We start from the raw sequence: 12,437 nt of genomic DNA, 5'->3' as shown, positions 1-12,437 counted from the left end.
CTAAAGTTTCTACTAATTAACACCCTCTGTGAGTGAAGTTTCTTTATCAACATAATTTGCAAAAGCATTTGCCGATACAATTATTGCATTTTCTAAAACTGCATTTTAAAATCATGCCCTATCTTGCCGATGAAGACAATTGCCTTGCTGAAGAAACGATTTTCAATGAAATACAGAAGAACCCCGGCTATCCAATTGTAAATAAAGTGACACGAATGTTCGAATTACAGTATCGGACTTAATCTTGATTAATTCGTACATGAAATCGTTTTGTAAATTACAATCAAATTAGATTAGAAACATCTTTGGGCAGTGCAGAATTCTGACATTGCATGTTCGAATAAATCGAGACTTTAGCATGTTTCCCACGATCTTTTACAATCAGCACCAGCTAAAGATCTGTTTTATCTCGGCCAGTAGCAGAGAGCGAAGTTTCTGACGGAGCGCAAAAGTTATCTGCGTTTTGCCATTGTTGCACGGCCCAGTTGTTTTCGCTGGAAGGGAGCCTCGACAACAAACACAGATTGCCGATGGCTCGACTAATGCGGCCCGATGTGATGAATGGTCTTTTCTATCCACGGACATGACCGAGGTGTTATGAATCGCGTTAGCATCGAATCATTGTTCGCGTCGGCACAATAAAGGACCCCGCGGGGGGGCGACTCTCGCCAGCGTCTTTCCTGCTCTCTCGGGAGAGAGCTCCTACCCCTTTATTCTCTCGCGTCTGTTTCTCTTTTCTTCCGGCACGATTTTAATCGACCTCGTAAAGACCGGATCAATCGACGGTGATTGGGAATTTCTACCGGCCCTCGGCCGCGAGTTATCGTTCCTGAAATAGGATCGATCCTCGGCTGTCTCTTCATCTTATACGGACGACGGCAACTATCATTCATTAACGATACTTCTCCTGATCATCGACAATTTGAAATTCTATTTTAGAATTCTAATGCGTCGTTAAAAGAGACCAGACTGCGGATCATTAGATATCATAATCGAATTCGAAGTTATTTTCTTTCGAATTTTCATGTAACGCGAACATACAAACGTTCACCTTAAAGAAAGGTATATTGTTCCACCAATCGCGCTAAACAATGTTACCGTGTCGCGAACTAAAATCGTAAAATATTTCGGTATATACATTTAGAATCGCGTTTTTAACATGGAAACACCACGCACGAAATAAAATAGATCAAATTCGCATCGAAAGAAAAATTATGTTCCGGCTTACTAGCAGACACTCGAAACTAGGTATAAACAAGCTGAAAGCTGTATAATTAAACTAGAAGCATCGCAATCGATCATACTGAGAATTTCATCTCAGATTTTCATCTCCGCAAACAAGATTCGGTATGCCGAAATAAACAAGAACTTGCTTTGCTGTAGAAACAGTTCCAATAATACCGAGAAAAGAATGTTAAAATTCGTATGAAATTCTACGATCTCTGTATTTCAGTGTTTTTTAAACTACCAGAGCCTGGTGACAAGATTTTTCTATTAGCACGCTAATTTTACTTTCCGAGAACGTCCTCTTGGACGCTTCTTTGTCGGAGGATTGATTGAGTTTGCCCGATTACTGCGGTATATTTTTAATATTCTCTGACAGACAGGCAATCTCGAGCGTTCATCCCCAGCCTCCGGGGTTTCGATCCGGAGGACAAGATGATTGATTCTAAAATAAAGATGAAAATCCGTGGAAATCTCGTGGATCCGGTCCGCGCTGATCACCGCGACGGTGCGGCTACAATAATAGCCCGGTCCGAAGCTCGAATTCGGAGGACAGAGAAAATAAGAAAAGGGAGCAAAGGAGCCGGGCGCATCGCTAGTTGATTGATGGACCCGGTCACGGTGTTTATAATTAGAGGCCGACGTTTCCGGTTCTTCGGAGAGCTATCTTGCGGATCGCTTTGTAATCGAACCCAGGCATTGTACAGGGTGTCCCTCGGAATGCGTCCGCTGTAGTCTCTGCGAAACTCGAAGCACTAACAATACTCGCTAGCAATAAAATTGGAACGCCGCAGCAACGGCTCCGAACAGGCCCCTATAAGAACTCTATCGTTCCGCCGACGGAATTCTACATCGTCCTCGGCAGCTCGAAGTCGTGTGATCGTTGCGAGGACACGTGTAATCGAAAGGTGTATCGAGCGAGCTCGTCGCGAAAATTACGGAGCATTTCGACAGACATCAGACAGTCCGGCACACGTGCGACCCGCATCTCGTTTCCTGCACACGTGGATTCCCGGGCCGGCTCTCGTCTAGCCGAGCTCCTCGTAAACGTCCACGTGGTTAAAGGGTCCGACAACACGTTGCATCTGCCCAAGCTAGCTGCGAGCCGAAATTAGAATCGTACGCCCTCGTAACAACGGAGTGCACCGCGGACACTTCTTCCGTTGTCTTCGATTGCCGACCAAGCTCGCCGTTTAGGTTCAACCCCTATGTTAAGCAGCAACTAGCTACCCTAACTAACTATCCATTTACCATAATTCCTCTAACAATTAAAATGTATCATGCTCTTCTAACATTCTTTTTCCATTGCCCGAACACCGTCTCGAGATCGAATATAAAGAAGCTTCAACATGAGTCACATACTTCGTTGCTAACATCAGGGTCGACGTTGGCCTAACACTTTTTTCTTTGAGCTATCGATTAGCTCGCAGCAGAATTCTGTTCCATCAAGACACAGGTTTGCACATTTGCATCGATTTGCCAATCGACAAGGGAGACACTTGTAGTTTCTTCATCGTTCGGATAAGGCGATATAAAGAATCGATAAACGTTCTGGCGCAATGTCGATCGAGAAAGCAAAGAGATCGACGGTTGAACGTTTCCGGGAAGTTGACTGGCACGAGACCGATTCGGTGAGAGTTCGTTGCGCCGAGGAAACATGGATTCGCCTGGTGGTGACGCGGCTCTGCTGCGAGCTGCAAGTATGTTCACCGTATTCTAAATACCTTGGCACGGTTTCCGAAGTTCGCGTCGACGATGCGAATACGCCCGCGCGACAATGCCGCGGTCCTCGACAGGTGCGTGGCCGCTAAATATACCGGGTGGACGTTGTTCCCTGCTATTTGGTTCCTGCGCGCCGTGCTACATTGTCTCTCGGCTTACTTTTACCCAAATATATTATCTCGCGGTTGTTCGTCGCGTTTACTTATTAATTATTGGATGGTGTCTCGGGTCTAAGGGAAATAACGGGACCTATGAAAAAGATTGTGCGAACTCTAGAAAAATTGTGAGATAAGTAAAAGGATTGCGAAGACTCCTGAAAAATTGTGGAACCTATCAGAAGCTTGTGGAGACTCCGGAAGCATTGTGGAGCCCAAGAATAAACTGCAGGATCTTCGACAAAATTATCTGAACTTTAGAAAAATAATAGATTCGAGGAATAAATTGTGGGGCCCGTGAGAAAAATTGTCCCGCCAGAGAAAGAATTGTGGAACCCGGAAAAAAATGGCAAGGCGTATCAAAATGTTATTCGAGGTCTAGATAAATTGTATGCGAGTCCCCAACGAAAGCACTTTCAACGAAGCGTTCGCTCGTTTCGTTTTACTTTACATACTAGCGAGAAACGAAGACGAAAAATGCGTTAAATTCGTAGTCGACCGATCAATCATCTGCTATCTTCAGTCACCTTCGCTATCTCTATGTACTTCGAAGACCACTACTTCGACACTAAAAACGTTCGCTCAGCTCGATACCGTTGCGTAATATTTCCTAGAGCCCCGTGGAACCTTTGACAGTTACACTAGTTTTCTTTCGTCGGAAAAATCGCGTGCAACACTCGCTACGTATTGGTTTACAAAGTCAATGACATAATGCTCGGCGTGCATAATTAATCCGTCGTTGGCGTCACGTACTCTGTGACGTGCCGGTCGGTCCTCTTTCGAGAATTCGACGCCTGACGTACGTACTTTTCAGAGAATACCCGCTTGGAATTATAATCAGTGTTTATACTCAAAATATCAGCCGCATTTAATGTCCATGGATCGTCGCGGGCATAAACATTTCGAGAGTGACTTCAGTCGAGGAAGAGCAAATGGCAAGAAAATATTCAGACTTCTTGCCGAGTCGTTTCCTATTAGCAAAGGAAAGATAAATAGTCTAGAAAAATAGTTTGTTCAGTCTTTGAAAATTTCCACTGTCGTAAATGAAAAATCGATCGCCATTAGCCCCTTCCGCCTTTATAAACTTTTTACAAACATTTTACGTTACAAAAACGGAACACGAACTTGCCGCGAGTCCACGTCCACGTATTTATCTAGACGCTTAAATATTGATAACCAGACTGTGGGATGTTTATGCAAAATAAAAATAAGCCAAGTTAATTGTAAGAGACACAGGTCAGATGCAAATGTTTTTCCTCGTACAATCATTGTAATAAGTGGAAAACAATGTAACAATATCCATAGATTCCTCCGATGTTACCACAGTTTTGCACATCGGCTGCACATTTTTCTCGTAAATCCATCAAATCCGCTGTCTATTTGTCACGGAGGAATAGATATTTCCTTGAATTCCAAAGAAATGCACAAGGCTTGGAGTAATGTTTAAACGATTCTGCTTAGGATGTTCATCACGAGTCCGGCACGGTGTTAAATGACGAAGGGTCAACGAGGGTTGCAAGCGAAATTAGCACTTTCGAGGTAAATCGGCGAGCTAGAATCGCGGAATGGCAGGTCAATGCGAAGTGGTCGCACTTAGAACGGCGATGAATAACAATGATCGCGTCACTGAATGAACTTCGATATTCCCTGTCGTGGCGCGAGGGAGAAACGGAATATTTCCGCGCGAGACGTCGCGGGAGCGTAGGTGGTCCTAAGGTTAAATCCGGAGATTCGTTTCGGGATTTGGAGGCGTCCCGCGTCGGACGTCTGCGGGATTATGACAAAATTGCAGGCCCGTTTGGAACGCGCGAGTGCGTGCCAACTGATCGTAATACGTCTTCGCCACGACGACACGATGGAGACAAATGGCGGGGAGATACTTCGCTCCTCGGCTCGCGTACCTCTTCGCTCTCTCTCTCTCTCTCTCTCTCTCTCTCTCTCTCTCTCTCTCTTTCTCATTCCCATTCCCATTCTCGTTCTCGAACGATTCTTTCGCGGGTCGACCAATCTGGCCTTGGACGTCGATCCGAACGATCAATATTTGCGGAATCAATTGCCGCGAACGATTCGCGGATCGGACGATAATAATCTGCGACGCGGAGATCGGCCGTGGCGGAGCGTATTAATCATCATCGTTTCGCACGCGTATTCCTCTGTTCTGATTCGTTCGATTCATGCTTATCCCTGAAATTCGATCGTGGAAATTCGGAGAGATGCTACCGAAATTTTGCAAATTTTAGGGAACAGTTTTTTTACGTAAACGAAAAAATTTATTCGATCAAGAGAACACGCAGAACTGTCGGGAAACCTAGAAAAGTTTTTGCTGTTCCGTGTTCAAAATGTTAACGCATTGACGGTCGCGCCTAAACAATTTCATCGAATTAAAGTATTTTATTCGGTTGAATGAAAATTGCAAAGCAAAGTTGCATGACGTCAATTACTGTCTCAACATTCTTGCCTCCCGCGAATTTTAATTAAAAAATTTTAATTTAAAAAAAATTAAATTATAATTAGTTAATAGCGTAATTGTGATACGCTAATAGTATAAATAGAATAAATATTTTTTTAATCATAAAATCATGACAAATCTTTTTAAAAAACTGCGCTTGAATCGATCTTTAGAATACAAATCCTCGCGAAGTCATGTGTACGCGAGAACGGCGCGTCGAAGTGTTAAAGGAAACTCCTTCGTGCATGACTAAACTGTCCAAACAAGTACTGAATTTGATGCAGAAATTTGTCTCCCAAGGATATAAATTCAACGACGCGAAGATTGAACGAGTTTTCTCACGAGGTGACGACGCGATAACGAGCTCGCAAACACGGCCGTGCACCGGTGTAATCTCTAGGAATTAGTGTGGACGTGAAAAAGATCGGTTCGAGAAGAGTAGCAGCGCCCATGCGAAGAAGGGAACTCACCTCGTTTCTGCATGTAGCTGAAGAGGTCGTCGAGGAACTCCTTCCTCTTCGGATCATCGTTGATTTCGTACAACTGCAACAGAAGATGAATGGTAAATACGTTGCGCATGGTTTTCCACATCCGAGAACCGAAACGCGATCTCGCGAAAACGGGATCGGAGGGGTTGTGCGAGCGAAACGATCGCCGACGATCGATCGTACTTTCAGATTGCCGCGCCGAGCGACGAATAAAATGTTACACCGGAGGCCATGCTAATAAAAACAGGAGTGAAACAAGTGTGCTCATAGCGACAGGCAGATTAGTTAGCTCCGATTATTAATGATTCCGTTTAACCTGCCTCATAACCCGAAACCCCCGGCCGACCGGACCAAAGCCAAACTCCCTTCGGGCTAGCGGCCAGCGGTATTATCATATTTGTTATGTACGATGCGCTATATCTAATCCGGGACCCTCTAATTGCTTTTATAAAACGAGCCGAGCCCGCACCTCTCATTTTCTACGTCGTCACGACCGTTCCTCCTTTCGGTTTGATCTGTACTCTACACAAACATCCTAATTTGCTTTCTATTTGGTCCTTCGCGACCTCGACAAAATCATCTGACCGACCTTCGTCGCGTCTTTTTCGACCAAATCTGGCTCTGATCTTCGAAAAGCGGACCATTTTAACAGGTGTTTTTAATATTTCATTGCTAGAAAGCGTTCGACTTATGCTGTAAATATCTATTATTTGGTTGTGATACGTACTAATTTTAAAGCTGAAGAATCTACCTTTTCGCCCTCACGAATGTACACCCCCTTTCAAAAGTATTAGAGGACACCTGCTTATTTGATAGTATAAATTGTAATTTTTTCATTCAGTTTAGATAATGTCCGCGAATTTATGGCATACCATAATGACGAAAGTAATTACATATTAAGTTATAAGTGTTTGTTGCGTGTGCAATTAAGTTACCCATTCATTGCATTTTGTTCATTAAAAAACATTTGCTGAGTTTATTTCAAATTCTTCGCGCTACTGCGAAATGCATGGCACCAAAGAGAATAAGAAATAACGGAGAAGCTAATAAAACGGATACCGACATTAGTCGAAGAAATAATTAATAAACGCGGTGGATATCTATATCGAGAAAAGAAAAATTTTTAATTTTCTTTTATCAAATTTGTATTAGCTTCATTATAATGTAAAACACATGTGCTTGTTACAATTTAATATAACTAACTTCGAAACAAATTTAAGAAATTATAACAATTTTCTATCGGGTTTTCAAATTCATTTAATTTTCTGTAAGTGTCCTAATACTTCTGCGCAAAGAACACATAAAAATTAGAAATAGAAATAGACAAGGAAAAGAAAATGATTAACGAAGAAGCAGAGAAAATTTCGAAGAAACAGAATATCTATGAACAATTTGCAAACGAGAATCATTGCAAAGAGTGTCGAATGATGAATGAGTGTCATAATGTAGTGTGTCTCGCAGAATTCTGATTTTTTCGCTACCTCGTAGCTGAACAATGGCAAATATTGGACATCTGTGAATATTTATGAGAATTTCGATTGCACAGGCTTAAACTACATGCTCGAAGTAACTCCGGGAAATTTTTACAAGATTTTTGGCGTACTCTAAACCTGTGATCTCTCGCGGTCTTCTAGAAAAGCGTGAATACCGCGATGGTTAAAGTCGCCTCGTAAAATCATCTTCTAGAATCCGTGGATTATTTTCAGTAGCGCACGGAGCGTTATTTTCTAAACCATTGTTAGGCGATCGCTATTCTCGGTGACTTGGTCACCGATTCTTCCAGCTGCTCAAGCTTTTTTATCCACGTTCAGCTCGGAGATAAGCTACCGGAACTCCACGCTTCGACGATTTTCTCTCCCAGAACGTGACACACCTATGCCTCTGCGATCTTCAGCAACAGTTATCTCTGGCTGCTACTGGCCATTAGCCACATTAGGATTGTGTAAAATTCCTAACTTCTGGGTCATCCTCCGAGACACCCTTTCAATCCTCGCAATTGTGGCCTACGCTCGGAATTCATTGGCGGGACTATCTTTTGGTGACGGGAAAAAATAGTACAGTAATTCGGGGACTGTGGTAGACCGGATATCCTGGTGAACCTTTGATCCTTCGAAATGTCATTACATTCTAGAAATAGCGGGCATTTATTGCTCGATTATGTCCTTACATCATTTAACTCTTCGATAGGTGATCCAGTTCTCTGATGGTTAAATTTGAACGCATTCATAAATCACTCGAGTCACTGACAAGATAAAACATCAGAACCGTCCTCTCTCCCCCTACTTTTACGATATGCCTCCTTTTAGCTAAGAGATGTACAGATTGTGGATCGTAAAGAATACAAAATAGTTTATGTTGATAGGCTCTTTAGCGACTGCTGTGTCTGGAGGACGCTTAATGTGGCTAAGCCGCGTTAATATCCAGCTAATTACTTCGCTCGCACATTAATGTGCATTTAGGATTTCGAGTTTAAGGGCCCGTGACAGTTTAAATTGTTGCACCCGCTAGTTATTAATTTCCTGGTAATCCTTTAAGTTCACGCGTTCGTTATCCCCGCGCGGTGCGCGACGCTTTCCTCCGAGACTCTTCCTCCCTCCCCCGTCCTTTCTCTCTCTCTCTCTCTCCCTTTCTCTCGGCTCGTAGATCTGCGTCGACGATAAATTTCATTGAACGAAACGCGGCCTCACCCGGGGTGAATAATAATTAATTTAGCGGCCGGGACCGCCGTTCATCCTGCCTAGTTCTCCACCGGTAGATCCTGCCAAGATGTCGGCCGACCGCGACGAAAGGGGAGGCTTTTTCGAGCGGAGCCGGCTGCGAAATGCGACGCGCGTATCAATGGCGAATCTGCTCTCATTCGACCTTGAAATCACTGCGCACCGAGGCATGACATTTTACGCCAACTTCAAGAAAACCGTGCTTCAATTCTTTCCTCAAAATTGTGGCGAAGAGTTCGTTTCATCGTCGCGTTTCTAAACGATTCACTGTTTCGGTTCCTACGAAAGGCTACGGATACGTTTATCTTTGTAACGGTGCCGTGCTAATGGCCTAATTTTCGTCATTTAAGGTCTCTTAAAGGTGAGTGACTCCGCTAAAGAATTATTATTAATGGACTGCGTATTTTATGCGTGTGTGTGGTAAATACAAAACGGTGAAAATCATTAAAGAACTTAAAGATACTGTTGCGTTGCGTTCAACTTATTAACAGACCGCGGATATTTATGCTAAACAAAAATCTTTCACCTGAATTATCAGGAACGGAAATGAAATAAAAATCTATTTCTTCTTTTAGTGATTGTAACGAAGTGAAGGGAGGATAACAATTTCCTTAAATTTTTCTAACGTGTTTGCACTTCGATGTTTCATCTAGTCATAAATAATAATAATAATAATAATAAATATTATTAATATATTATTATATATATTATTAATATATAATATTATATATATCATATATATATATTATATATTATTATATATAATTATATATATATATTATTAATAAATGCATCAAATCCGCAGACCGGATATTAAGATTATTTCGATAAGAGATAATTTCCGATCTAACTTCTGCATTTTGCAATGGATTTTTGCAATTTGATTAATTCAAATTCGGCGTTTGTATCGATTACCGTAGCCCAACGTAGTGGCTGACTCAACGCCGATACAACCACGAATGTGTCATTGCTTTTGTGCGTTGGCTTCAACGAAGGAATAAACGGCTCCACAAAAAATAGCTTAATGTTTATGGTTGACGCGCAACCTTCGTTGCCTTCTTTCCATATTTACGATCTCGCCGGATCAATTAAAAGTCGATACGCAGGATCGATTAGAATAAACAGCGAAAGAAACGTCGATATCGCATGATCTACGATCTTTCCGCATGCGTAACCGCGAAACCGCCGCGTTCGTCCGCGCACCGTTTCTTCCGACGCCCGATAATAATAGAAAACTCATTATACCGATAATCCCGTAGAGTCACCGGTCTTATTATTAACCGAGTAGCGTTGTTAATGCTCGCGTACGATAGAACGATCGACATTCGTCCGCGACACACTTGCTGTCCAGTGCGAAGAAGGCGCGCACAGGTGCTTCCGGTCTACGGACTATTATCCAGAGTTTCCCAGGGCCGCTGACAGGTGTCTTGTAATAGAAACCGCCCACGATACCAGCAGAATATCCATCTAGTAGTACCCTATCGCTCGGCTGAGGATATTCGTGCGATTTACAGTTGCAGGCGGAAATCATTAATATTGTAACTCGTCGATCCAGCGACACGTGGTACTCGACAGACAACTGCGAAGCATTTCCATAATGGATTTGCGAGACAGACATTAGCTAGGGAATAAAATTGCATCGAAGACATTGGCTCCAACGATTTGGATCTCGCAGGAATATTTGTCTACGATACCCATCGTGTTCGCACCAAGTGCTACGGAACGAGTTACGGTGAGATTGCAAATAGTAAAAGAAAGTGTTTGAATATTTCCATTCTGTGTAATTCTTTTCACTTTGTGCAATGAAATTGTTAGCAATTCTCTAATCCTCATCCGTCCCTCATTTTTCGATTTTGATTTGTTCTATGCTATCAAATTAACAGAAAGACAGAAAATCTGATGACGTATCAAGTTGGGACACATTTATAACTTATATTCATAGTCATCATTTGGCAAAATGAAATATGTATAATATATTACACACAGTAACACAATAAGTAAGAAAATAATGTTAATGATACACAATATCTGTATAGGAACAAAATCAGTGCTATGGAGAGATTAATAGTTAACTTTGCAAATCCCCCCATTGAACACGAAAACCCAAGATGAAATTAAATAAGATTAAAATAAGACTGAGTAGAACATATTTATTTGTAATCAGTGAGAAATGTGCCCAATTGACACGAGGAACGGATGAGAGATAACCCTCCGCTATCGCACACTGGATAAAATATCCTTCATTGTTTTTCGATAAAGTGATATAATGCTAGATTTCGAGTGTCATAATCTTGACATAACCTTGGGTCTCACACTGGATAAAATATCCTTTATTATTTTTCGATAAAGTGATATAATGCTAGATTTCGAGTGTCATGATCTTGACGTAACCTGGGTCTGAGTGACCCAGTACGCATAGGAAGTATGCCAGCGATGGATAAAATAGAAACTAATTCAGAAATATGAATATTGAAGCGACAACACTGTCATCCAATGTATTTCAGTCCTTTCGCAGCCCAAGAATGCTAAAAAGCATTTGATTCGTTTGAATCTATCGCAATCGAAATTCATTTTTAAATCTGCTGGAAGGACAGTGTGATTCATCCATACGGTTGACGCGGCAGTTAACGCGTTAATGAGGGGACACCTACGCCATGCGTCACCCGATTTGACTTCTGCTTGGAAAATTGTGCAGGAAAGGTCTGAGTTCCGCGTGACACCTAGATGCGGAACAGAACTGTACCGAACCGGACGTTTAAAAGTCTCGGTGGCCTAGAATCGAGGGCGTGGAGGATCCCCGTTCACCAAAATGGCGGAAATCGGCGCATTCCTCTGCGTTCTCATAGCAACGTCGAGACGAGCAAGCGGACAAACGAAGAACGAACGGATGAACGAACGAACGAACGAACGAACGAACGGACGGACGGACGGACGGACGGACGGACGAACGGCATTTCTCAAGGGCCATTTTGTACCAGTTTCTCGTGTTTTTTCTTTGGCTGCGCGAGCGATGAGCTCGTTAGGGGCAGCCGGAGGGAGAGGACGGGGTAAAAGGTCGGAGCAAGAGGGACGAGCCACGAGGTGCCTCTTGATAGACCGAGAGGGAACAAGTCCGAGGGTTCAACCAGCGTATATTGATTGATCTACAGTTAAGCGGACTGACGGCAGCCACGTGAAGATCGGCCGGAACGGCTCTCGGCATACTCGACTCGCTCTCTCTCCCCCTCTCTTTCTCTTTCTCTCTGTTCACTCTCCTATCCTTCACCTACCGTAAAATAAAGAGAGGCGAACGGAATTTGCTCTCGATGATGCATGCTCCGCGGCCCCGCCCTCTCCTTCTCATCGACTGACGGCCAGGTGAATAATAATTCCTGATACAGCCGCACGTTGATCGGGTTACTCTCTCCCTTCGCGCGTTTCGTCCCTGCGCGAAGATCATGGGAGGGACGCTCTCGGGATGATCGATGTACCCGCGCGTTGTCGGGTTCGCTAGCGCCGCGTCGTCGGATCTCGAACGGGTCCCAAGCGGGTCCCGAGATCTTCTGTCCCGAGCGAGCGAGTCCCGGGCTTTCTCCGACGCGCCGCGATTGCGTTTTTTCCTACCGCTACGGACGATTAACTGCCATTAGCAACGCATCGTCGTCGCGTCGTTTCGCCGGGGATACGCGTATCTACCTGTGCG

General features: G+C 43.4%; 1 protein-coding gene across 3 annotated transcripts in view; it reads right to left on the bottom strand.

The window, feature by feature from the left end:
• retn (retained) overlaps positions 1 to 12,437 on the bottom strand; it is a 197,451-nt gene that overhangs the window by 46,828 nt on the left and 138,186 nt on the right. For all 3 annotated transcript variants that reach the window (XM_033485977.2, XM_033485978.2, XM_033485979.2), the window contains exon 4: positions 6,021 to 6,093. In XM_033485977.2, coding sequence (XP_033341868.2) covers positions 6,021 to 6,093 — 73 coding nt within the window. The remainder of the gene's footprint in view (positions 1 to 6,020; positions 6,094 to 12,437) is intronic.

This window comes from Megalopta genalis, chromosome 3 (assembly GCF_051020955.1).
Source record: "Megalopta genalis isolate 19385.01 chromosome 3, iyMegGena1_principal, whole genome shotgun sequence".
In the NCBI taxonomy this organism is placed as follows: Eukaryota; Metazoa; Arthropoda; class Insecta; order Hymenoptera; family Halictidae; genus Megalopta; species Megalopta genalis.
Note: the sequence above shows the minus strand (reverse complement) of the source record. Positions and strands in the feature narration are given on the sequence as shown.